At 41.8% G+C, this 27894-nt stretch overlaps 1 protein-coding gene across 4 annotated transcripts in view; it reads left to right on the forward strand.

Annotated features, from left to right (window-relative positions):
* Positions 1–26683, forward strand: part of ANKRD26 (ankyrin repeat domain containing 26) — a 351340-nt gene extending 324657 nt beyond the window's left edge. For all 4 annotated transcript variants that reach the window (XM_063927217.1, XM_063927219.1, XM_063927218.1 and 1 more), the window contains 13 exons: positions 1972–2940; positions 4203–4355; positions 4432–4607; positions 7606–7699; positions 7975–8052; positions 8428–8562; positions 9199–9311; positions 9645–9783; positions 11929–12219; positions 13691–13902; positions 14011–14254; positions 22299–22344; positions 25536–26683. In XM_063927217.1, the coding sequence (XP_063783287.1) occupies positions 1972–2940; positions 4203–4355; positions 4432–4607; positions 7606–7699; positions 7975–8052; positions 8428–8562; positions 9199–9311; positions 9645–9783; positions 11929–12219; positions 13691–13902; positions 14011–14254; positions 22299–22344; positions 25536–25684 (2799 nt within the window). In that variant the 3' untranslated portion in view covers positions 25685–26683. The remainder of the gene's footprint in view (positions 1–1971; positions 2941–4202; positions 4356–4431; positions 4608–7605; positions 7700–7974; positions 8053–8427; positions 8563–9198; positions 9312–9644; positions 9784–11928; positions 12220–13690; positions 13903–14010; positions 14255–22298; positions 22345–25535) is intronic.
* The last annotated feature ends 1211 nt before the right edge of the window (positions 26684–27894 follow it).

Here is a 27894-nt window from a genome sequence, read left to right on the forward strand (position 1 = left end):
CTGGTATTCACTCTGTTTGTGCGATGACTATGTGATCGCAAATCTCTGAAAATTCACAGAGGAACGATCAGGCCTGAATCGGGCCCCATGTCCAATCCAGTTCTATCATTGCAATAGTATAATCTTACCTTTACCCAGAGTCCATTGTGGACACTGGAAGCACTGGAATATATATCTACATGAGAGCTTGACAATTTTAAATTTGGTTAATAAAGTTGAACCACTTCCTGAGCATGGCCTGAACCACATGTTGGATGCTGACCCCACTACCGGACATCTGTCATGCTGAGATTATCCATGGCCTGTTTGGTGCAACCAGAATTACATAAACACTTTCTCTTCTCACCATTAGTGCCCACAAAAGCATTGCTGTTAGTTGAAGGGGTGAATCAAATGAAAGTTGTAAGGTACCAACATGGTGTTCCTCACAACACCTTCCATTGTTTAGGAATACAAGAGCTCTGACTGACCCTATATGTCCACAATCTGCTGGAAGACTTTCACATGTAGGGACTGTTCCCGAGGGTGCAAAGACTGCCTACTAATCAGACGTAAGAGTAGTGGTTGTCTTAGACAGGTGTGCTATGGGGTGTATCTTTCTTAGACATAAATTCTGATTTCACTGGATCCACGCTTCACTTGACCCAACTTTCAATTGGACAGAAAAAAACAATCTGTACTACCTCTTAAAGAGTGAATTATCAGAAGCCTTCAGCTCCTCACAGTACTGAACATTTAAGAACTGTTTATGAGATGGGAGAAAAGCAAAAAAAGATTGTAACTTTGTACCTTGAACAAACTGCTGCAGTGCAAGGGGTGCAAATACTTTTTTTGCATGCAAGGTAGTGTTCACTCTAGGTGCTGGGTGCTGATCAGTGAGGATAGCATATTTTAATCTTGAAGGGCAAAATTTTATACGTGATGTATCACTACAGCCACTGTAGCTTTAGCGATACATCACGTATAAAATGTTACCCTCCCGTAGTGCAGCATGATTTTGCACAGATGCACTGTTACTTGCTCTGTTTTGCTTTGTTCATCACTCAGAAAAGGCCCTGTAGTGTCTGCCAAATGGATCACACATGATCTACTTCCTGTTGGAATTTTCATCAGGGCATAAGGAAAACCTAAGGATTTTGTACCTCTACTGTGTCCTGATAGGAAAATTCATAGTTTCCATCTCAATGGGAGCACGTCCATTGGTCCGCATAAGGCAACCACCCCAGATTGGACACAAAGCAGTATGATATTTGGGGCTGACAAAAACTTGTCTCTGTTCCTCCTTCAGCGTTGGCATTTTATGTCCTTCCCTTACAAGACATGATAGAAACATAAGGGATGGTCAGAATGGAAGCTGCAGTACACAATCCTAAGGTACCGTAAACAGACAGGCCAATGAGAAAGAAAAAAAAAAAACTGGCATCACAACCAAATCTCTAACTGACTCCTGCCCTGCAGATAGAAGGGTAGGAGAAGCTGCTGCAGTCTGTTTCATGTGCTTGCTACTGCAGGGGGACACCACCCAGGAAAATATGTCTTATAGGGACAGCACCTCCCATCAAGACCCAGCACAAAAGGGATGACTGATGTCTTAAAGCGCTGCATTCTGCACTCCCTGTGGCTAGAATGAGGCTAGTTTTTCTTATAAATAATGTGGCTTGTCTGTTGATTGTGTGCATATTTTGGTGATTTTGCAGCTTTATATATTTTCATTAATAATCATGTTGTAAATGTTATTGCTAATATTCTTTATGTATGTACAACAACTTTGTAATGAGCTCTCGTCGTTGCTTTGCGTGAACTTTTATTATACAAAAAGGAAGCAATTAAAGGTCAGCTTGGGTTGACAGCATTTGTAATAGTGTTCTGTCTACTATATTCTCTGTAACTCTTAACTAGATAGCTATAATTATGTGAGTAGTGCAGCCCACAGTAATCTAACTGAATGCTCCCATCTGTTTTTGTCATCAGGTACAAAGCCAACCTTCTGAGACGAGTGAAAAGGTAGCCACTTTAACGCAGCACAACATAACACTGCAAGATGAAAATAACATTCTTAAACAACAGCTGGAACAAGTACGATCTCATTGTCAAGAGGAGGAGAGCAGATATATTGATGAAAATGAGATGTTAAAGGAGAAAATTGAAGATTTAAGAAAAGATCTCAAAATGAATGAGGAATCCTTCACCCAAACTGTAATCCAATGCAATGGACAACTTAATGCACTAAAGACAGAGACAACTATGCTATGTTCCAAGCTGGAGCATGAGAAACAAGGCAAGGAAAGACTAGAGACTGAACTGGAGGCAGTACGTTCACGGTTGAACTCTGGTTTACAAGAACTTGAAAAAAGTCAGGCAATAAAAACTGACACAGAGCGCACGTTGCAAAGAGAACGTGATGAATGGTTGCGTTCCAAAGACAAACTAACTCACGAGCTGTCTAGCTTGCGTGAAAACAGCAACAACCTATCCCAACAGCTAAGCAGAGCGGAAGCCAAGGCAAACGGTTTAGAAAATGAGCTTCACAGAACAGGATTATCTCTGCAAGAGAGAGCTCTCTTTTTAGAAAGCACACAAAGGGATTTAACACAAGCACAGTGCAAAATAAAAGACCTTGAGCAAACCCTGCAGGTTGAAAAAGATCAGATCAGCAAAAGCACTATAAAGCAAGAGTCAATGCAGGAAAGACTGGCCCATATTACCAGTGAGAATATGCAGCTTCGTCAGCAGCTAGAAGAGGTTCAGAATAAGGACATCATCAAAGAAAAGACAGTCAGTGAGGCACAGGACAGATTTACAGATCTGTTCAGTAAGCTGCGAGCAGATTCTGAGAGACAAGTTCACATAATTGAAGAAAGAAACAAGGATTTGATCAATAAGTCTAATGAGCACAGAGAACAAATTTATAAGCTTGAAACTGAAAAAGTTGAACGAGAGGTAGGAATCATTTTGTATGTGTCTAATGCCTTGTTGTAGTATAGCAGAAGCATCAATTGGATAAAATCAGTAACTTAAATATATAAGGAATAATGTATCCTTTGCTGGTAATTCTAAAGACTTGTTTAAGGACTCCTGCAATTTTTTTTACTGGCTTGTATTGCGCAGTTTTTTACAGCAGTCTGCTTGCATGCTTAGCACAATGACAACCAAACAGGCATCTGGGGTCATAACAACATGAGCACACCTTATCCTTCTGTAACCTACATTATAGTGTATTGTATAGGGAACACTGCATGTCTTATACATGTTCAGTGATTCCATTGCCACATTGCGAGAGAGACAGGGGCATATTAATAGAGGCCCATGTGCAGTCTAAGTCCAGGTCCATTCCTTTCTAGCCGCCAGCTTTGCAGTTCTTCACTAGTAAACGCTAGTGCTGTGCTCATGGCCAGCTCTCCAGGGAAATGGCTCAGTGGCCATTTTCTTGGTGATTTTTCTACTGCGCTTGCACAAAATGCTGGTGACGCAGGACTTCAGAGAGGTGAGTAATGAAGAAATGGGTACAGTGTGGGCTCTCCTTGACCCAGGGGCCCATGTACACTGCACGCCCACACCCTTTACAGCTACATCACTGGAGAGCAGCTAGAATGCATTTAAGCAGTGGAAAAGCCCTGAATAATAAATGCAATAGTGTCAGACATTTATAGGTAATGATGAATTATCCCTTTACGTATTTCTTTTAACATTGAAAATATTATTTCATGAAAATATATTGTTCTAGTGTTTGGAAATTTATTTAGCAGTATATTTGTACTTGAAATTTACAATGTGAAAATTGGAATAACTGGCAAACATTACAGATCTCACAGATAGTATGTTTGTGTGTGGGCGGCTGAGGGAGTTTATCTCATGCTATTCTGATTTTATTTTTCCCAATAAGAAGTACATTGTCTAATAGTGTGACACACTTGAGAAATGAGTGATTTACCTCTAAGTACTATGTAGAATTTTTTGTCTGTCTGCTTGTATGACATTGTGCATCTGTAAAGCAACTTGACACTGTATTATACCCACAATATGAAAATAGATTTAAGTTTGCTTGGAAAGTATTCTGAAATGAGATTTAAGATTTACCTTGGTAGTTTGGTGTTAAAATTTGAAGTAACTGATGGTGTTTTGTTGAACTTCACAATGTTTATGCATTTGAATACATGTACTACGTAGATAGTATAAACTACAAATGAATGATTTTCTCTTAGAGCACTATAAGACAACTCCAGCAGGAACTTGCTGATGCTTTGAAGAAGTTATCCATGTCCGAGGCATCTCTTGAAGTAATAACACGTTATCGGAATGCCCTTGAGGAGGAAAAACAGTACTTTCTGAAAGAACTAGAGAAACTCAGAGCGAAGGTAGAGAACGTGGGCTTACAGTTTGATTGAGGCTTTTTTTATTACTATTTTAGTTATTTATTTATTTTTATTGCAGCTGCAAGATCTTGAAGACCAATATATTCAATCAGAAAGACGTAACCATCAGTTAAAGAATGCATTGGATGATAAAGAGAGAGACGCAAGTACTGCATTTCAGAAGGTGCAGGAATTCTCTTTTGAAAGAGCTGCTGCTGAAAAAGCAGTTAAACAGCTGGAGGATCATGTACAAAAGTAGGTTCAAGTTTTTTGTCAAGATATAAAGGTATTTTACTATTCATTATGGCTACTCACATGTCAACCATTCCACTTAACCTGAAAGTGACTAGGCCTCTCAGTCAGTTTGGCTCACATGAGAAACCATACACTTGGGCAGAGCCAACAGCTAAGGGGCGGGATTTAATGGCGTTCGAGATGGCCGAAGGTGCGAGATGCCAGCTTTTGCCTTGTAAGTGATTGGACCTTTAAAAAAAAATGTCAGCGCTCAGCCGACATTCCACACCTCCGGAGATCTGACGCCATTACATCCTGCCCAGTGTCTTACTTTACTGTAGCCTCTTGGTGCAGTTGGAGGATGACTGCACACAGTCTAATAGCAGTCACTTTCTGACTGCATCCTTCCCCTCGTCACCTAAATTTGATGAGGATTATTCTCATTTTGTTGCATTTACTAATCAGACTTTATTTGATAACCGCAAACACCATATTTTAGGCATACATTTTAAATGCATGCTCTTTTAAGCATTTTCAACACCTTTTGTTGAAATACAAGGACGCATCTATGATTATGAGATGGGGAAAAAAATAATTAGATAGCATAACACCCCTTTTAAAGGTAAAAATCCAGTTTGCTTATATGACGTTTAAACAGCTTTAAGTATCAGCCACTGCTTTTAGTCAACACGAAAAAGTTATGCAAATATTTTTTTTTCAAATTAATATAAAAACTAAAGCGCATAAAGCAATTTAATAGGTGTTCACGGGTTTTAACAGGCAATCTAGGCTAGATAACCCAACACAAGTACATAGCAAGACTAGCTATTATGCCAATTATTTTCAATATTTGCCAGAAAGTTTCTACCAGTATAGATAAGTGTGCCATGTCCCACAGTACTATTTAGCAATTGAATCCAGTCCCTTATCAGCCATCCACTATATACAGTAGCCATTCATTCTTTAGCTAGCATTAATACATGGGATCTGGGATGAATCCCCAATCCCATGTGTTGTCGCGGCTTCGGCGGCCCCTTATTGCAGATTATGTTTTGGGTGCCTGCGGGGAAGGAGTGCGCAATTTCAGGGCTAATAGGATAACCCCCCGGCTATCCTATTAGCAGCAGTAGTTACTGCTGTTAATAGGATATCACCCTTAGTATTTATAATAAATCAAACTGTGTAAAAAAATAAATATATATATCTTGGGACACCCTATACATCTAGTTATGAACATTTCTAATATTCTGCCTTCATATACTTATTTTTGAATATTTGTATAAGATCACAAATTAAGTGGAATCACCTTAAATGTGCATGTAGTTGATTAAACTGTGTGCATTTTGTTCATCTTGCATATTGTATATGCAGATGTGTCCTCCTACAGCATTGCGCCAAATGCCCCCACCAGGTCCTGTGAGAGACTGCTAGTGTCGTTGGCTTTTTTTGCATCTGTTTGGCCAAAAATGCATGTTAGTCATAACACGATGCAACTAGGAAGCACCAGGAGACTGTGCTGATTAAATTGGTATGTGACACTTCTATATCGGTGTGTGACTGAGGGGTACATTTACTAAGCAGTGATAAGAGCGGAGAAGTGAGCCAGTGGATATATTTCCCCATCAGCCAATCAGCAGCTCTGTATCATTTTATAGTATGCAAATTATAGATGTTACTTCATTGCTGATTGGTTGATGGGGCAACTTCTCCACTGGCTCACTTCTCCGCTCTTATCACTGCTTAGTAAATGTCCCCTTTTGTCTCTAAATCGGCATACGAAGTGCTGCGATGCATCGGCTGCATCTTTTTACCATTCCAAGTTCATAGACAGACTCAGTCGCACACAGATATACAAGTGTCCATATTCTCCTATACAAGGGTTGCATAGTCTTCTGGTGTGTCCTAGTCACACCGCGTTACCGGTCATTGACGCCAGGCTTTCCCGCTGCTTGGCGCATAGAGGCTAGATGTATGAGGACACATTTTTATAATGGCTAACCAGTATCCCACGTCCTTCCATCATGAAATCAGAAACGATGTTTGCAGGAATCCTTACAAATAACCAACTCAAAATACTAGTGAATACAGTGTAATTAAAAAGATTTTCTCAACCTAAAAAAACATAACTGATTACATTAAGTTTCTTTAAGATACTCTTAAAGAAACCCCAGGGTAATTAATTAGTTGTCCTCAGAGACCACACATTAAATCCATCCGCGTACAATTAAAGGATCTCCTTAAATTAATTTAGAATATCTGCATTTTATGGTTAGTGAGCGTGGCATAAAAAAGAATTGCATAGAAACTGTACCAGAGTTTGTCAGAAAGAATATAAATTACACACATATTCATGGAAGGAATATCTATGGTCTGAGGAGAACAGGAGTGCCTCTGATTGGTAGCATAAAGGTATGGCAGTGCTTCTGTGCTGAGGGACTAGACATTGTTGAATAGAGAGCAATATAAATGACCCAAGATATATTTGGGGGGAGGGGGGGACAGCAGTCTGCTTTCCAGAAAGTCAATGACAAAAAAAAAATATCACAACGGAGTGGGTTAAATGCAAAAGCATTACGCTAGTAAAGTCACAGACCTCAATCCTATTGAGAATCTGTGGGTTGACTTGAAATCTTATGTTCACCAATGGCCCCCAGACGTATAACTTGATTGACTTTAAGCAGTTTTTGCAAAGTAGAATGGGTAAAAATTGCAGTGTCCAGATGTACAAAGCTGTTAGACACCTACCAAAGTAGATTAACAACTGTACCTTCAGCTAATGGTACCTCTACCAATTATTAAAGCAAGGAGGAGAGGAAAACTTACATAATCAATTACTGTGAATTTGTAGTTTTTGGAAAGCTTTAGTTTGTGTTTATTTAATATGTCAAAGATATTTTGTTTATCATGGTTAGAATTCCTAAATAACTACTGTACATTCCTAATTGGTCCTCAAGGTCATGTAATTTTACCTTTTGTGGTGTCTTATATTTTATCATAAACGTGTATTTTTTTTTTCCAGACTTGAAATTGAAAATGCCAAAATTGAGGCAACTGCTAAACAACAAATGGGACAAATTGATATACTTCAGAAAGAGCTACATGAGGCAGTTTCTGTAAGTACTTTTTTCCCTCATATAACCCATTGGTGAGAGGTTGTTGATTTCAAGCGGTCTTTTCCTTATTGCACTACAAATCTAGACAAAGAGCTCCACAACCCTCTGTTCTCTTCTTTAGAATACGGGCTACGAAAGTCAGGTTAAAACTATACAAAGTATTTATGAATCACAATTACTGTCAGTTCTTTTGGGGTGCTGCGGGCAATTATCATTGTATTGCAAAGTGGAATCAAAATAGCCATTTTTAGATATGTCTCTTTCATGTTTTATAGATTCGAAATCGTTTGGAAGATTTAGTAACTAATTTACAGTCCTCTAAAATTGGTTTGGAAGAGAAGATAAACAATCAGGTATGCAAGAACTGTTCCATAGACATTTAATATGCTCCTTTTCACCATTCCCCTATTTGGGAACTCTGGAAACATAGGGTATAGAAGGCTCATTGACATAATGGAGTATGGTGTTTTGGCACCATGATTTCATTTTAATTCAGTGTACAAAATGTTACTATAAATTCCTGTCCGCAGTAAGCGAATAGCTTGTTCCATTTAGTAATTACAGCAGTGATGTTTTGACAATATGTTTGTATACATGTATGCAATTTGAATATTTGAGTCAAAATAGTTATAAGTTTCTCAAAAACTACCTTAATCTTGACCTACAGAAGAAATAAATATTGTCCTGTTGGTGGAATAAGACTCAGATTTATGTGTTCTGTGATTCAGGTGCATAAACAAACCGCTTTGAGCCAAAGTGCACACGAGTCTCATAATCTGTGGGAGGAAGAGCTGAAGTCACGATCACGACTGGGTATCCGTCTGGCGGAACTTGAAAGGTCAAACTCTACTTTAGCTGATCAGGTAATTACCTCATACTAGTTTTTGTGTAATCTGTCTTTGTGGAGTGTGTAGTGGTGCTTTAAGGGATACCAATTACATTTTGTCATCCCTAAATTGCTGATATATAGTATATAGATAGAAAAATATATCAGGGAGGGGGGTGCTGCAAGGAGAAGAGCGCGATGATCTAGGGGGAGGTGAGAAGGGAGGGGCCAGCACACTGTACAGGCTGAAGCTGGGTGCTGCAGCCAGTCATATTTAAACTGTCTAGTTTCCAGTGATGTGCAGAACATGAAGGCACATTGCTGGTTGTTATGATACTTTTTTATGAGTTCCAGGTTTTATTTTATGTTTTTATTAAATTTTACTTTCATTTAAAGTCTCTTTACACATGTACATACTGTATGCAGGGCGGGATGTAATGCCGTCCAAATTGGCCAGAGGTGCGGGTTGCCAGCCGAACTCGGATGTTTTAGAGCAGCAATTATTTACAGGGCATGGTTTTGCCTGGTAAGTAATTGCCCCTTTACAAAAACGCCCAAGACTGTCCCGCATGCCGCACCTCTGGCAATCTCGGATGCCATTACATGCTGCCCGCATTATTTATTATTTAATCTTAATTTAGTCATTCACACTTAAATTTGGTTACTGCTTAAGGTTGGAACTGAGAAAAAGAAAGTGAAGAAGTTGGTAGACATGAAGAAATCAATAGAAGAGCGATTTGACCAGGAAGTGAAAAGGAACAATGATTTGCAGCGAGAAGTGATGGGGTATGAGCCTGAAATACAATTATTCTGAAGAAAGTTCCATAAACAAGAAATATTCTCTATCATATGATAATAAGTTTGTCAGCACTCTGGATTTTCTTCATGTAAGTGTGTGTATATAATACACGCACACACACGGGCTATATAGTGTTAGTGTGTATGTATTATCTCTATATAAAATATATATACAGTGCTGTAATTAGTGTATCATTGTGTAAGGGTTTTGACAGTGCACTTTTTAGGCTTTTCATGTATTATTATTCTCGCCTTTTGTGACCCCTATTTTGATTTATCTACTTATTCCTGTGCACTTTCAATGTCTTCTGTTCGGAGTAGACTGAAGAAACTTTTGAAAAACACTAAAAAGAAACTGAAAGAGTTTGAAGCCAGTGATCGAGAACAGAACAATTTAAAGGAAGGTGCAAGGAGCAGTCACCATGAAATGGACAGTGAAGTTCTCAAACTTAAAGAAAAGGTCCTGTTTTCTATTTCTAAAAATGTTAATCAAATGTAATGCTTTTATTTTCTTAATTGGAAACAGTCTGCATATACTTTAGTTATCTGTAAAACAAAATAAATCCAAATAAACAACCAAATCAGGAACCCATAAAAGTGGGTAAGGTATGGAATGTCCACAAGCAGATTGTGGACAAGTATATTTGACAACAGCATAGTTACGGCCACGATAAATTGCGAACTTGTTAAAATGGTAATTACAGCGTTTAAATGTTGGTAGTATAACTAAACGTGTTGGCATTTGGAATTTGAATGAGTTTTACATGCTGGTGCCTGGATTATGCTGCCAATAAGTACTTTGTCTCCAGTGTGCTTATAGTACTTCTGAAAGCAGCCCCATTAGTAAATAAGATCCTTGTAATTAGTGAGCTGATGATTGTATGATACAAAACATTACCTGTATGCTCAGAATCTAGTGGGCAGACTTGTAGTTGTTTATACCATTTACAGTTCATACTGAATGACGTCCGTTGATTGTGGAATACAAGCCGTGGACTATGGGCTTGCTGGTTGTTGCACACTTGCTGCACCTACTAGTGAAGAATTTACCTTGTAATCTGATGAAAATGAAGGGGCCCGATTCAATTAGTGGTGGCCTCCGCCCATAACCGGCAGTAGGCAAATTCTGCTTACACCCTATGGAGATGCAACATAACCAGCAAACTATAATGCACTAATTAATCGAGATTGGAGAGTAGATAGGGTGTGGGGATCAATTAGTTAAACAATTCTCAAGGTTCAAGTTTGCTTTGCCACCGATTCCAATAATAGGGGTCGATTCAATTAGGTACGAATTGCTTTCTGGAATGTGATGTCACATTCCATCTACATTGTGGATGTTCATTTTCTGCCATAGACATGGGCACAAAAATCTGCAATTTATCAAGGGTAATGTATATAGCAAATATGTGCTCACCCCCCCAGCATCGCGGGCATCACACCCGCTAATTTAACGGACTCCATAACCTGAAGATAAATGTTCTTCATTAGTTTGCCATCTTTGTGGTATGTTAAGGGCCGCACACTGCAGGCCAGCTGATAATCTACACTCTACAGTCAGCTATTAGGTGTTGGGATAAAGGATACCGGGGATATATATCACACCCTCTAAAGAAGACAAATGGAGAAGCTGCCTATCGCAACTGATAAGCTTCTACCTACTATTTGTCTTTCTAGAATATGATAGCTAGAAGCATATTGGTTGCTATGGGTTACATCTGTACCCTGTTCTCTTGAGAAGATTTGATGCATCTCTCCCTACAGTCTGTTTGCAACTTAGTAGAGAAAGTGAATGGATATTTTACTAGTATGTGCTATAGAAAGGGGACGCTAGCATAGCGCCTGAACTGCAGATTAAGCTGCTATTCAGCACAGAGACTATTGTATGTTTGTGGATGGATTTAATGCTCCCTCACAGAGGATTGATCTGAACTATCGGCTACAGCATTATTGTCGGTGTTCATATTTATGTGACAACCCTAGTTGTCACTCCAAAGAAGGGACGATCCTATTTGCAACATGTGGTAGGGCAGGACTTAAATTAATGGGTTGTTGGAGGTTTCAACAAGAAACGTGAAACCCTTTAAACGTAAGTATTCCTGTGCTGCATATTTATGCAAAACCAAAAATGAAAGTCTGTGCTGAATATTTAGCAAAAGACAGATACATTAAGATTTGTATGAAAGCTGACTTTAGAACAATGCACCAACCAGCATTTTACCTGTACATTTTCTTCTATAGTTTAGAAAACAAAGGAGGTATCAGGCAGCTATAGGGTACACCATTAGTATATTATGTACCCTTTCATTTAGCATTAATGTATAACCTCAGATACATTTAGCTTTACCCACTGCAAGATCATTGGTCTGTATGGTGAACATGACCTCCATACCCAAGTCCCAAGAGCAGAATGCATATGTACTATCTTGGCTTTTAAAGCCTTTTGCATAGTATAAAATTCCTGTTTACCATAGAGATCCATGAATTCTATAATGACGGCTGACCTAAACCTGAGGTAAAACACCCCCTTTACACAGTTTGTACAGGGATTTATTCTTCTGTCTTATAGTTACCTGACTAATCTCACATGATTGATGAATAACAGGTTGAAGAACTTTCCTCGCATTTAGAAAAAGAATCCAGAAAATACATGCAACTGGAATCAGCAACTCGTGACACACATGAACAGATGTCTTCAATGAAGATTTTACAGAAGAGTAATGAACGGTTAGAAAGAAGCAAAAGGCTGTTGGAGGAGGAGGTAGCTGAGCTCAGAAGACATATCGACTCAAGCAAGATGGATCACGGTTACATGGAGAAGTATAAAAGGGAAATTGATGAGAGAGGAAGGCAAGAAGTACAACAGAAGCTAGAGGAAGTCAACCTGTTCTTCCAGGTATACATCACATGGGCAATTTGAAGAAGTGTATTTATTTAATTATTTGTGTATGTGTATGTATATATATATATATATATATATATATATATATAGAGAGAGAGGGTTTTTTTGTTTTTTTAAAGTAGTAATCATGCCTTATAAATGATTGCTGCTTTAAAAACGTCATATTTATTCATATTTGGAAGACCAACATGCTTTTGGCCATTGGTTGACAGAATCGTTGTTTGTATCCAGTGATGTTAGTTTTGGATACAAGTTCAGAGCACACCATCTATGGTCCCCATGGTTTTAGTAACCTCCAATAGTATGATGGTGAAAACAGGGGTTTTTGTACTTAGGTTAAATCCTTTTTTTTTGGAATCCAGTGGTGGCACTAGATGCTCAACCTGTATACCAGGGGTGGGCAATTATTTCAGCTGGGGGGCCACTTAACACTTTTCAGTGAATATTCGAGGGCCGCACACAAAACATAGTGGCTCCGGCAGGGCACTTATCGTGGATTATGCTTTGAGTGCCTGAGGCACCAGAAACATAATCCCCGATAAGTGCCGGCATTGTATTCAAACTGGCCGCCACACACCAGCCGCATCCACGCTGATGCTCTGCCTTTGGCTCCACCCGACAGCGCCTGATGTCACAGGTAATCCGGCCGGCTGTACCCAACGTGACCAGGCTTCCTCAGCAGCGCCCAAGGCTCGGAGGTAATGCAGCGCAATGACAAGCAGCTCAGCCAGTCAGGCCACTTATCATTGCACACTGATGGGAGGCATCGGGCCAGGCAGGATCAGTTCACAGGCCACATCCGGCCCACGGGCTGTATTTTGCCCACCTCTACTGTATACTCTGGTTCTCTGCCTTAAGTACAAATTAATGGTTATATAAAATTTGCTTTCTAGCCTTATGCCCACCCACAAACCATTAGAACCACTTTTTTTTTTTTTTTATTATTTGATTTGGTCTCTCTCTTCTCTGTCATCATGTATGGCCTGGTCAGTTAATAACTCGATATACAGGAGGAGGAGTTTCAGAGTTGGGTATCTTAAAGTGTCCAAACTTCTTCCTAAGACCTCTATAACATTTTTTACCCACTATGCCACAGTGGAGTCATTACATTCAAAGGGTGGTATTCAATTGATTATCACGCCCTTCCATCTAAAGTGGCTGGAGATCACAGGGGCAATTTTCAATTGTATCTATTTATAGCGCTATTCGCGTCCATAGTGGTCGGATTTAGCTGCTAAATCCGACCAAAGTGCTGGGCAGAATCGTGAAAAATGCTGTTTGGGCGTCCATAAATGCTGTTTGGGCGTCCCCGGGGCGGTGCGAGCTGAAATGCAGATGCCAGCAGCCATTTGCGCTCCAAACTGAGCTACAATTGAATAGCTACGTGGGGTGCCATCTGTTGCCGGTGGGAGGAACAATTGAATCCGACAATAGTATTATTTATATGTACCCACTGCTTTTGCAGGTAGAGCAAATGAGAGCTGAAAATGATGCTTCTATCAGAAATCAGCTGGAGCATAGAATTGAAGATCTAGAATCTGAACTCAACAGACTAAAGAGCACACAGCAAGAAAATATAAGTCACAAAGATGCCACTCAGTTAGAATTGAACAGGGTCAAAGACTTGTATGCAGAAGAACAAAGGAATAGAAAGTCTTTGACTTCAAAACTAGAAAGGTGAGTAACTTATGTTGTTGTGTCATATAAATTGTAGTGGAATCAAGCTTCAGCCGTTTAAAGAAAAGCACAGACCTTTACCTTCTGCTTAATTAAATATTTCCACAGAGCAAATGAAAGGGTTGCGGAATCCAACGCCAAACTACTTAATGAGCGGCAAAGGAGCAAGTCATTAATTGCAAGCAGTTTTCTAAGTGGAAGCTTGGTGGACAGTCCTGTTCTAGATACAAGTCCACTTGCAAATCTTGGCAATAATCTAACATTCAGCAGAAGTTTTGGACTTGGCGGGAGTTTTTTTAATTCAGTCAGCAATGATTTGGCTGCAAATAGAGTGGAGTCTTATATTGCGAAGGTCAGTTACTCAGACTTTTCTATGCAGTTGATTTCCGTATTTACTTTTTCAGGGATGTAAATACTCTGGTAATACATTTGCATTTATTTTACAGTTGTGCCCATTTACCTTATCAGGAGTGTCGTGCAGTGGTTTGGTAGTGTCGATGTATTGTGGTTTAGATTACAAGTTGAAAAAACTGTATCTGTGAAACTTGATTGCCACATTTAACGTGTATACATTTCTTGCATATACAGTAGCTGCAACATGCAATTCCCTATGAATGGCAGTGTAATTATAAATGCATATAGGAAGAATTCTAAATTCCTGCATTGCATGCAAGTTGGATTTTTTGCAGGTAACATGTAGCCTAAAGTTAGGAAATGGATATGCACCTGGCGCTAATCACTAACCAGAGTGAGAGCAGCTGAACTCTGAGGGATGATCCAAAAACCCTCCAAAGAAGAGTATACAAACAAAAATGAGACAGCGCTACCAACCTTGGTTTTGAGATTTAGGTTTATCTTTTTATAGTATACATGCACAAAATGACAAAAAATATATTAAATATAAACAAAAAGATACCGGCCAGTATCGCACTAATATGATTAATATAATTAAAATTTAATCATAAAATACAATTCTTAATTAATTGCAACTCTATTTGAAAAAATTATTTTTATAATATTAGCCTATCATTCAATAATAGTGCCAATAATAATTCATACATAAAATTGCCCTAGCGAATTGATGACAAAAATATATAACTCTGGACTTTATAATGAAGAGTGCTGTACTAACAGTCCCGGTAATTAGCACAATGAATTAATATGCCCCAATGAGCAAGCATATATTCCCTTATCCAGGCATGTATGCCATGCTTCCAGTGTTTTTCATGTCCTACTCCATAGTTTCATTTACATACACTGCACAGTAAGAGTCCATGAGTACAGTGGCCCTGTGAATTCAGCAGAAGTAACTATACAGGCAGACTACCTTACTGCTGCATCTGTGTCTCTTGTTTTTACAGTTAACTTGTTTTTACCGTATATACTCGAGTATAAGCCCCACTCGGCTTATACTCGAGTCAGTGGGAAGGAGGGACACGGAGGGCACAGCGCGCGCCTCTCCTGTGTCCCTCCTGCGTCTCCGGCGGGTCTATTAAATGAAGTACCCGTTCGTGAGCTCTGATTGGCTCACGAACCGGCACTTCATTTAACAGACCCGCCGCCGGAGACGCAGGAGGGACACAGGAGAGGCGTGTGCTGTGCCCTCCGTGTCCCTCCTTCACAAGACAGCGGGGGAGTGGGGAGGGTAAGTTGTACCTGGCACTGTGGGAGCATATTTGGCACTTTTAGGGGGGGGGGGGGGGGGGGGGGGCATATGTGGCACTGAGGGGGCATATCTGGCACTATGAGGGCTGTGTACAGCTAGAGCTGCATTTCCCACCCTAGGATTATACTCGAGTCAAAACGTTTTCCCAGGTTTTTGTAGTAAAATTAGGTGCCTCGGCTTATATTCGGGTCGACTTATACTCGAGTATATATGGTATGTATTTCTCTAACATCCATAAGGGATGCTGGGGTTCACTTAATATTTAGGAAAATTAGTGTGGGCGCTCAATTAGAAAATATTAGTTCTGCTGCTGGTTTGGTAAATAACCATTTATTCTTAAAGTTCAATATAACACAATAGTGAATTCACTTTAAAAACTACATAATATTCAACATAGGAACATTTAAAAACCTAGACAATACTGCCTTAGATAATTAATATCAGACTCGTGGATTAATAAGTTGGGTTAGTGCAGCATACAGCTATTAATTGCAACACAAGGTGTATATCATAGGGACAAAGTTAGTATACTTTTGGCAACCTTTAGTTGTTAGTATAAACAGCCATACTTCACCAGGTTACAGGGTATAGATGGAATGTCCGCTGTATGTGTGGTGAGAAAGTTCTTGTAGTAAGATTGTTGTCCCACCTATTCTGTTGCCAACCGAATGCCTAGATGGCTGATGTACAATTCCCACAGTATGATCGGTATAATACTCCTCCCCGCGCTGCGGCGGTTGGTATGCACAGACAGTACCTCAGTGCTGTGTGGCAGAGTCCGGTACTGCAATCTGTGCTGTGGGCGGCCGCTGCCTAGTTTAGAAAAATGTGCCCTCAGCAGAGGATGCACACTCTGGAGCTTCAGTTTATTTTAAACTTTGTTATTTTCAGTATACTGTTTGGGCAACAGTTACCGGTCTCTTAAGGCATCAGAGCCGCTTCCCCGCTGCAGAACCAGCGTCCTGAGAGGTTGTTGGTACCGCAGGGCATTGAGCCTTGGCGAACGCAGTCGCAGCACGCCGCACACCCCTAACATAGTCTGAAGGTGAGAAGAGTAGTGAGTACAAACCGGGGGCCCCGCTAGGGGGTCCCCCGGTTCTTGGTGCGGCGCAATCACAGGGGTGGCATACGGAACCCTCCCTGGGGGGAGCCGCTATAGCCCCCTTGTATACACTGGCAGCGGTGGTGAAAACTAGCATTTATGTGATGTTTTACACTAAATAGGAGACATTGCCAGTATAAATAACTACATAGCTCCGGCGCCATTACAGAGGGCGGAGCATCCTCAGAGCGGGACCAGCGGCGGTTTGGCGCCTTCCTCTGCTTACAGCTGCAGCAGCAAGGACACACAGCTCCTCCAGACACTCAAGGATACTCAGAAAACTGGTACAGGGGTGTAAATAAGGGGGGAGAGCTGCTATTGTACAAAATTAGTGTCCTGGAAAGGACAAGAACTCTGGTGTTTTACCGTGATATATATACAGATTGCAGTCTCACTGAGCCTGACAAGCTTGGGTGTGCTGGGGGGAGTGTCAGGAGCCATCCTGGCTCGGTGCCGTAAAAATTATGATGGCAGATATGTCATCCCAGCTCACTGCTAATACTCAGAAGAAACAACAGCTGCAGCAGGCTGTCGCAGAACTAGCTGCAAAGGCAGATGATAAACAACCCCCCTCCCTAGTTCAGGGCCACATAAACGTGGGCTGCCTGATTTACTCTCAGATTCTGAGGAAGAGGTACAGGAGTAGGGGGAGGAATTAGATCCTACTATGGAGGATTCCACTTCTGCACAGGGTATTGAGCCCCTCATACTGGCTATCAGGGATGTGTTAAAAATCCCTTTAGAAGACGTTGCAGCACTGCAGTCGTTTTTCTTAGCACAGAAAAACTTAGTGTCACTTTCCCTGATTCTCCGGAACTAAATGACATGTTTAAGCAAGCCTGGAAAAATCCTGATTAAAAAATATCAGGTAACTTTCCCATCTGCCCCAGAAGGTAGGAAAAATTGGGAAGAACTTATCAGAACCGTGGACGTATCAGTCTCCCGCCTGTCAAAAAAAGGTGGTGCTGCCAGTTCCGGGCTCCTTTACATTAAAGGACCCTGGGGATGGAAAAATAGAGACTACACTAAAATCTATTTACACAGCGGCTGGCGTATCACAAAGACCTGTGCTTGCGGGTTGCTGGATGACGCATGCTATTCATACATGGGCAACTCAAATTCAAGAGGGTCTTGAGGGGGGATATGCCCCTGGTTACTACGGTGACTCTCATAAGACGCATCCAAGACACTGCACGCGTTCTGTGTGATTCTCTCAAGGATAGCGGATGCAGATTCCAAGCGCAGTGTGGAGTCTCTTCCCTTCTCAGGGGAGTGGCTATTCGGGGTTGAGTTGGATACGTGGATTTCTAAGGTTACTGCAAGGAATTCCACGTTCTCCCCTCTGGGGCCCCACCGGCTAGACGTACCTACCCAGGGCCGTCTACCCAGTCCTTTCGATTACCAGATTTAGATCTAGGGTCAGAGGTGCCTCCAATGCAACGAGAGGCACCAGAGGTAAGACAAGAAAACCATCAGCCGCAGGTTTTCAGGAACAGAGCACCAGTTCAGCTTCTACTAAGGCCTCAGCATGACGGTGCCCACCCACCCCGAGGGGATCTCGAAGTGGGAGCTCGACTACGTCACTTCCGCCGCATCTGAGAATGCTCCTGCCAGGATGCCTGGGTAAAGGACCTCATTTTTCAGGACTAGAAGCTGGAGTTCAATAGCGCTCCTCCCCAATGATTTTTCAAATCGAGCTTACCAGTTTTGGAGGATACACGAGTTACGCTGAAACAGGCCATCCTAAAGTTGGTCCATTCCCAAGTCATTGTTCCAGTGCCACTACAACAACAGGGAAAGAGTTACTACTCCAACCTGTTCGTGGTATAAAACCGGATGGTTCGGTAAGGCCCATTCTGAATCTAAAATCCTTGAACCCTTACCTAAAGGTTTTCAAGTTCAAGATGGAATCCTTGCGAGCAGTGATTGCGGGTCTGGAAGAACGGGAGTTCATGGTCTCGCTGGATATAAAGGACACCTATCTCCATATCCTGATTTGGCCGCCTCCCCAGGCTTACCTGCATTTTGCCCTGCTGAACGATCACTACCAGTTACAGGCGAAACCCTTAGGCCTGTCCACATCTCCGAGGGTGTTCACTAAGGTGATGGCGGAGATGATGTTCGAGCTCCGGGTCCAAGGGGTCAATATTGTCCCTTACCTGGATGATCTCTTGACAAAGGCGAGATCCCGGGAGCTTTTATTGCTCCATATAGACCACACTGTTCAGCTTCTGTCACATCATGTGTGGATTCTCAATTTACAGAAGTCCCACCTGGAGCCTACTCAGCGGCTCCTGTTCCTGGGAATGTTTCTGGACATGTTGGCTCAGAAGGTGTTCCTCCAAGGAGGACAAAGCAAGAACACTACAGGAGATGATCCGAATGGTTCTACGGCCTACTTGGATATCCATCCATCTTTGTATAAGATTGTTGGGGAAAATGGTAGCCTCATTCGAAGTGATCCAGTATGGAAGGTTCCATGCCAGAACATTTCAATTGGATCTCCAGATGCACTGGATAATATAGCTGTCACATCAGGCCAGGATTTCCCTCCTGTGGTGGTTACAGTCCTCAAACCTACTGGAGGGTCGAAGTTTCTGTATCCAGGATTGAATCCTCCTCACGATAGATGAGAGTCTGAGAGGATGGGGAGCTGTCACCCAAGGGGCTCAGTTCCCGGGCAGGTGGTCAGCCCACGAAGCCCTGCTACTGATCAACATTCTGGAACTTCAGGCCTCTCCTCTGCTCAGGGATCATGCGATCCAGGTTCAGTCGGACAACGCCATGGCAGTGGCTTACATAAATCGACAAGGAGGAACAAAAAGCAGAGCCTGCATGCGATACGTGTCAAAGATACTCCTCTGGGCAGAAAGAAATGCAAGAGCAATATCCGCATTCTTCATTCTGGGAGTGGACAACTGGGAAGCAGACTTCCTGAGTCGTCACGATCTCCACCCAGGAGAGTGGGATCTCCACCAACAGGTGTTTCAGCAGATTATCGACCTGTGGGGCTGCCCAAAAGTAGACATGATGGCTACTCGACTCAACAAGAAGCTTCACTGGTATTGCTCATGAACCAGGGACACTCAGATGAGGGCAATAAATGCACTAATGTTGCCTTGGCCTTACCGGCTGGTCTACCTGTTTCCCCCGATTCCATTGCTCCCAAGGGTGCTAAAGCAAATCAGAAATCAAAGAGTCCAGGTAATTCTCATTGCCCAGGATTGGCCTCAGAGTGCGTGGTACGTGGATCTTCTGGACATGTCCATCAAAGACCCTTGGCCTCTGCCAATGAGAAGAGATCATCAACAAGGACCATTCGTCTACCCGGACTTATGGCGACTTTGATGGCATGGAGGTAGAGTGGCACATCCTAGCTCACAAAGGCCTTTCCACAACGGGTATTGCTATCTTTGTTCATGCCAGGAAGCCTGTGATGTCAAAACAAGATCATCATATCTGGAGGCGGTATGTCTCTTGATGCGAGAAACGCACGTGTCCACTTACAGAGTTCCACTTGGGACGTTTCTTACATTTCCTGAAGAAATTGGTAGTGTTGCCTGAAGTTAAGACCTTCTTGCAAGGGGTACTTCACATACAACCTCCTTTTATTCCGCCCACGGCAGCCTAGGATTTGAATGTATTGTTGGATTTTTTACAGTCCTCCTGGTTTGAATCTAATGACGGTAGAAGACAAGTACCTCATGTGGAAGATGGTGATGTTACTGGCCCTGGCTTCTGCTAGACGTGTTTCAGTCCCTACTTCGTCTTTTACGAGGACAGAGCAGAGCTCAGGACTAAGCAGCAGATCCTGCCTTAGGTTGCTTCTACATTCCACTTGAATCGACCTACAGTATTGTTGTCCCATCAAGTTCTGGCACTTCTGCTCCTCTGGAGTCATTGGATGATTTATATCAAAAGGACGGCTCGGATAAGAAAGACTGATTCCATGTTTGTGCTGTATGATGCGTGGAAAAAGGGTTGCCCTGCTTCTAAGCAGTCCATTGCTCATTGGCTTAGGTTGACTATACAACAAGCCTATGTGTCGGCAGCCTTACCTGTTCCACAGTCTCTGAAGGCCCACTCGACGAGATCGGTGGGGTCTTCCTGGGCGGCTGCCCATGGAGTCTCGGCCTTGCAACTATGCTGAGCTACTCTTTGGTCAGGGTAGAACACCTTTGTGAAGTTCTACAGGTTTGATACCCTGGCCAAAGAGGATACCCAGTTTGGGCAGACGGTGCTGCAGACGTCTCCGCACCTTCCCGCCCGTTCTGGAAGCTTTGGGACATCCCTATCGTATTAAGTGAACCCCAGTATCCCTTACGGATGTTAGAGAAAATAGGATTTTAATACCTACCGGTAAATCTTTTTCTCGTAGTCCATAAGGGATACTGGGCGTCCACCTCAGTGCATTGACGTGTCTGCGGGTTTTTCTTTTCGCAAAGTTTTTTACCTATTCAGTTGTTGCTGTTTGTTACCAGCTGTTGCTGGTCGTTTAATGTTATTGGTGTGCTGGTGTATGAATCTCACCACTCATTGTTATGTTCCTTCTCTCAAGTATATCCATTCTCCTTCTGGCACAGTTTTACCTATGCTGGCTGTGGGAGGGGGCAGCACAGCCAGTTGAAGAAACTTAAAGTACACCGGCTCCTTTGGACGCCATCTATACCCCATAACTGTTACAGGCATCGCCACCATACCTGGTTCTCATTGAATAGAATTACTGATTTTGCCTAATTTTATCTGAAGAGCGGACATGCATATGCACAGGTAATATCCTTGCAAGGAATATCAAATACTCGTATATGCGGGCATTTATTACCCCAGCTTAAACTAAACTTACCTGTTGAGGTAAAACAAACTCCAATGTGATGCTACTGAGTGCTGTCAATTCTCCATTCCATCCTAGACCATGATAAACCGAATCTGATTGGTTGCTTTGGGCGACACCAATCTACCCCTAGGCCTGTAGTTGAGATTGTGTGTACCAATAGTAGTATGTAGGGAAACAGTGGGCTGAATCACAGTAGGGCATCCTCTGCAGCAGCTTCACATGCATGTTCCTTCTAGACTCTGTGCAGTAAATTTACTTAAGCTTCTAAAAATGAAAAATGCTGATGTAGCAACCAGTTAGATTCTGTCTATTATTTCTCAATTGCATCCTAGAAAATGATAGAATCTGATTAGTTGCTATGGGCAACATCATCAGGGACATAGTTCATACACACTGGACGATATCGTGAACGATGTGTCTTTATCAGACACATCATCCACTTCATCGTCTAGTCGCAAGTGTGTACCCAGCTTAGTCCTGGTGTGTGTGTTGGGGGTTGTTGCAAAGCTCGATTCTGCATTGAGTATGGCAAATAAAATAGCCACGGGAATGGCAATGCCCACAGTGTGCTCCTGTTATGCCCTGCCCACTTTAGAGACCTTCAATATATGTGCTACAGTGTAAACTAATTTTCTCATCTTGGCCTTTGGGGAATACAGTTGTGGGCTATAGGCACAACCAGTGAAAGAATCCATACCAACAAAGAGGTGGATCTTACCCTGCAACCATTTATTTTCTTTTAAATATGTGTTTAAACTTGTTGATATTAAAAGCCATGCTAATTTATATTTCAGATGCAACAGGAGCTGGAAAAAAATATCACTAAAGAACTGGACCAAGGTATGATAAACATGGTCAAATGTGTCTTTTCTTTTGTCATGAAGCCTGAAACAATGAGTGGCCATTGGTCAGTTTAAGTATGAGAGATTATTTTGACACTGGTAATGTCTTCAAAACATCTGAGTACTGTCTTGCTCCAGTCCCGGGGAGGTTTTGATTTTGAGCGCTCTTCTTAAGAAAAAGGTGAAATAGCAGAGGAATTGTACATTGAGGATTCCTTCTGTTATGTCAGACCGCTTGTGGTTCATGATTTTGGGGGTGATTAAGATCTGATCACTGGGCTGCAAACTTTGCTGTCCTGTGTTCATATAGTCGCCGCCCCCGGGTTAGTGTAAATTCGCTGTGCAATCGCTTGTGTATGCCAAGCTGCAAAAATGCAGTGTGTGCAGTCTGTGCGCAGCCCAGGACTTACTCTTACTGTGCGATGAGAACAGGCTGATCGTGGGGGATACGGTCATTAGGTCGACTGTCACTATTGGTCGACATGGTCACTAGGTCGACAGAAAAAGGTTGACATGAATTTTTCACCCTTTTTTTTTTTCAATTTTTTTTTTTACTTTTTCATACCTTACGATTCAAGTGGACTACGATTGGGAATAGTCACCTGTGCCGAGCACAGCGAGGCACCTTGTCTGAACCATGGCGAACAAAGCGAGCCATGTGAGGGGACACGGTGCACTAATTGAGGTTCCCCGTTACTTTACAAAAAAAAGGCACCAAAAAAAGTAAAAAACAAAAAAACTCATGTCGACCTAATGACCATGTCGACCAATAGTGGTCGACATAATGAACCATACCCGATTGGGGCCGGAGCTGAAGTCACACACCCTCCCTGAAAATGGTTGGGAACGCCTGCGTTTTTCCAGACACTCCCAGTAAACGGTCAGTTACCACCCACAGATGGCCTCTTCCTGTCAATCACCTTGCGAATGCCCGTGCGATCTGATTTTTCGCACCATCCCATCGCTGACTGGCGATGCCCTTTGTTGTTGTCTAAAAAAGAAAATGTAACGGAAATACAATGGCGCTAAATCTGAACCATAAAGAGCAATATGGATAATCACCCTTGTAATAATCCTCAATGTGGGTCAGTTCCTAAATGAAGGAAAAGACAGTCCATACAACGTTTTGATTTCTTCTTATAATTCCAATCAATAATGAAATCTGATAAAACAAGAAGAAACTGCCCACTCAGCATCAAAACTCAGTTTGAGGTGGGGTGTGTTATAGGCACAGAAAACAGATGATCGTGCAGTAACGCAAATATAAGGAGTATTACTTTATTAATAAACCATTGCACTCACAATAATGAAGTGTTTTAAGAGCATATCATCAATCCATCCTCAGATAATTTCCCAGATCAGGATAGCCAATTTATGAATGTTTCCCTGGTTTTCAAAAAAACCTGATAAAACAAAAACCTGCGTCCACCGTTTTAAAGCAAAGTATGGTGGATACACAGAAAAAAGATCATAGTGCAATACCTTTTATCTTAAAAGGATTATTTTTATTTACAACACCGCACTCACAATGTAAAAGATGAATAAAAGCATATGATACATCACTCCACATAGAGTCCTCTCTGGTCTGAAGGGGGAATCTCTGGTGCTCCCAAGATGGAAAAAAGGGATTTGACACAGCCCGGATGAAGGTGTCAGCCACCGGAGATCACCACAGCAAAACAGTCCTGGACTCACGAACCACACAGTGCTTAACGCGTTTCGGATCCTCCTCGATCCTTCGTCAGAAACAAACACATGCTTCTGACGAAGGATCGAGGAGGATCCGAAACGCGTTAAGCACTGTGTGGTTCGTGAGTCCAGGACGGTTTTGCTGTGGTGATCTCCGGTGGCTGACACCTTCACCCGGGCTGTGTCAAATCCCTTTTTTCCATCTTGGGAGCACCAGAGATTCCCCCTTCAGACCAGAGAGGACTCTATGTGGAGTGATGTATCATATGCTTTTATTCATCTTTTACATTGTGAGTGCGGTGTTGTAAATAAAAATAATCCTTTTAAGATAAAAGGTATTGCACTATGATCTTTTTTCTGTGTATCCACCATACTTTGCTTTAAAACGGTGGACGCAGGTTTTTGTTTTATCAGGTTTTTTTTTGAAAACCAGGGAAACATTCATAAATTGGCTATCCTGATCTGGGAAATTGTCTGAGGATGGATTGATGATATGCTCTTAAAACACTTCATTATTGTGAGTGCAATGGTTTATTAATAAAGTAATACTCCTTATATTTGCGTTATAGGCACAGAAAACAGATGATCGTGCACTAACACACCCCGCCTCAAACTGAGTTTTGATGCTGAGTGGGCACAGTTTCTTCTTGTTTTATCAGATTTCATTATTGATTGGAATTATAAGAAGAAATCAAAACGTTGTATGAACTGTCTTCCCTCATTTAGGAACTGACCCACATTGAGGATTATTACAAGGGTGATTATCCATATTGCTCTTTATGGTTCAGATTTAGTGCCATTGTATTTCCGTTACATTTTCTTTTTTATACTGCATTTGGAGGTTATTTGAGAAACCTTTTGTTAACATTTATACGGGCTGCTCTATTTGTTTATTGCGCAACTACTTATATGTTCTGTCTTCACTGCTTTGTTGTTGTCTGACATGCGTGCGCATTGCAGTGCATGCGCACTTAATGCCTGCTCGCCCGCTGTGTAAAAACGCACAGCAGCGATCAGATTTGAATCACCCCCTTAGTGCGTACAATACACATTTAGGACAGCGTGGAGCCAGCAGTTTGTGTAAGAGGAAGAAGATGCAGTTACCTCCCAAGTTCTCCACAGTTGGAGAATTTGCTTTGCGACTCATTGACAAAATCTGAACGGAAGTTTCAATTAACATGATAATTGTGACCCTTTATCCCTTATCTTAACTTGTTTTTTCAGTTATGTGTGCACGGCATCTATTCACAGTGCAGGAATAGCTTGGGAGCAGCCCAGCATCTCTGTAAATACTGGCCACAACCCCAAGAGTGACTAACGGGAGGGGGTCACAAGGTCACACCCCCTTCCCAGGTAGCCACTTCCATTTTTGTCAGGCGTAGAAGTCCCTTGCCCCCTGTTACCCTAGCATGTACACTATTGACTGTTACTTCCTGTAGTATCATTTTTTATTTTCCAAATTTCATTCTCAAAACAATGTTTATTGCTTTTGTATTTTAGCGAATGCTGAGCTGGATGTGGGATGTACCAGAGTGTCCCCAGTGGGTTCAATAGCTGGTTCTCTGAGAAACTTGCATAACGACCAAGACCCAGTTTCCAGAGCAAAACAGCAGTATCTAGAGGTCTTAAAGAAGAATTACAAGATCTAAACACTAGTGAAACAATTGTTTACATGAAACTGGTTTAATATAATGTGAAACATGTGCTAACCACCTGTCCATTTTGCACATTGCACTTGTTACAGAAATAACTTGTACTTTACTAATGTAAATATTACAATGCGTGACTCTTACAGGTAGTCTTAGCAATTCATTTTCTACATGTTTGTTAGAGTTTATCGTGCTCCCTCTATTACATAATCTCTTACAAATTTGCATGTTCAGCATCATATTTTGGCTCCATAGATCTGTGGGCACATAAAATATATTTGTAATATTTCTACAATAACTGTACAGACCTCCTGCAGATGACCTTCTGTTACATATTTGGTATGATACACAGCCTTTCTAGCATCCTAACCACTGCAGAAACTTCATTTTGTAAGATACATATGAAATATTTGTGCATCATGCTCTTATGTTTCATACTACAAACTGTGCTATATTTTTATATTTCAGATGTTCACTGTGTTTTGTTAATCATGTGACAGTATTTACGTAAAGTGTTAGTGCCAAGAACATTTTAGAATGTATTTTTATAAACTCAAAAAACAATGTATACACTGCTGCTGAAAATGAAAGGTACTAAGTTACAATGTTCCATTGTTTCAGATTCAAACTTTCTCTTTACTGCCTTTTTTTTTCCATATATATACTGTATACCAGTGGTTTCCAAACTCGGGGGCCTAATTCCGCATGAGTTGTAGTTTTGCGAGAAATCGCAAAACTACAACTCATATCTCCAGCATGCGGGGTGCTGCCCACGCAGACAACACAGCCATGCATATGGTCTGGACACGCCTGCTGGAATATTCACCACACTATGAATAATATCCCTAGAGCCTCCTATTTTTAAAGGCGAAACTGACATTGTGAATTTGTGGAGACAGAAGCATGTTTTAAAATAAGTATTTATTTCAGATCTGCCCTGAATACTATGTTTACAACTGTATTTATTCAACTTTACAGTAAACCTTTCTATATTTAAAATACTATTGTTTTCTTTACTGATATCAAGTATGTTTTGCGCTGCTCTTGCAAAAAAAAACTCAGAGTGTGTATGGGTGGCTGGCTCCTCCCCTCTATGCCCCTCCTACCATACTCTGTCTCCTCGGGCACAGTTGTCCTAGACTGACTTACCTTGAAAGAGAACAATACAACTGCAGTGAGGCAACAAGCCAACACACAACCATGTACGTAAGGAGGGAGCTAACCAGCACAGGGGGTAGCAACACCAACCTAACCCGGATAGCACGGCTATCCCAACAACATAACAGGACCACAACGCCGGTCCAACCAAATACTTACACAGGTAAGCAGGAACGAACCACCGAGTCGTACCCCCAGTATCCACTACGGACTAGGAGAAAAGGAATTTCCGGTAGGTATCAAATTCCTATTTTCTCTTACATCCTAGTGGATACTGGTGTCGTGTACTTTAGTACCATGGGGAAGTCCCAAAGCTCTCAAATGGGTGGGACAGTGCTGAGACCCCTGTAAAACCGCCTGACCAAACTGAAGGTCATCCTTGGCCAAGGTATCAAACCGATAGAACTTAACAAATGTGTTTGATCCCGACCAAGTCGAAGCTTGGCACAACTGTAGGGCCGATACACCCCGAGCAGCCGCCCAGGAAGAGCCCACTGACCTCGTTGAGTGGGTCTGAATAGATGTCGGCAAAGGCAGAGCCGCCGAATCATAGGCCTGTTAAATGGTCAACCGGAGCCACCAAGCAATAGATTGCTTAGAAGCTGGCCGACCAATCTTGGAAGCATCATAAAAGAGAAACGGCGAGTCAGATTTCCAATGATGGGCCGTTCTTTTGACATAAATCTTCATAGCCCTGACCACATCCAAGGATTCAGGACCAACGGAAGCGTCAGACAACCCCGGAACCACAATAGGCTGATTCACATGAAAAGCTGACACCACCTTCTGCAAAAACTGAGGACGGGTTCTAAGTTCTGCCCTGTCTGCCTGAAAAATCAAATAAGGGCTCTTACAGGATAAGGCCCCTAATTCAGAGACACAACTGGCAGATGCCAAAGCCAATAACATCACCATCTTCCACGTGAGAAATTTTAACTCCACCCTATGTAAGGGTTCAAACCAATCCAATTGGAGAAAGGACAGAACCACATCGAGTTCCCATGGAGCCGTGGGAGATACAAAGGGCAGTTGCAAATGCAGAACACCCTTCA

The sequence above is a fragment of the Pseudophryne corroboree genome, chromosome 6, assembly GCF_028390025.1.
Source record: "Pseudophryne corroboree isolate aPseCor3 chromosome 6, aPseCor3.hap2, whole genome shotgun sequence".
Classification (NCBI taxonomy): domain Eukaryota; kingdom Metazoa; phylum Chordata; class Amphibia; order Anura; family Myobatrachidae; genus Pseudophryne; species Pseudophryne corroboree.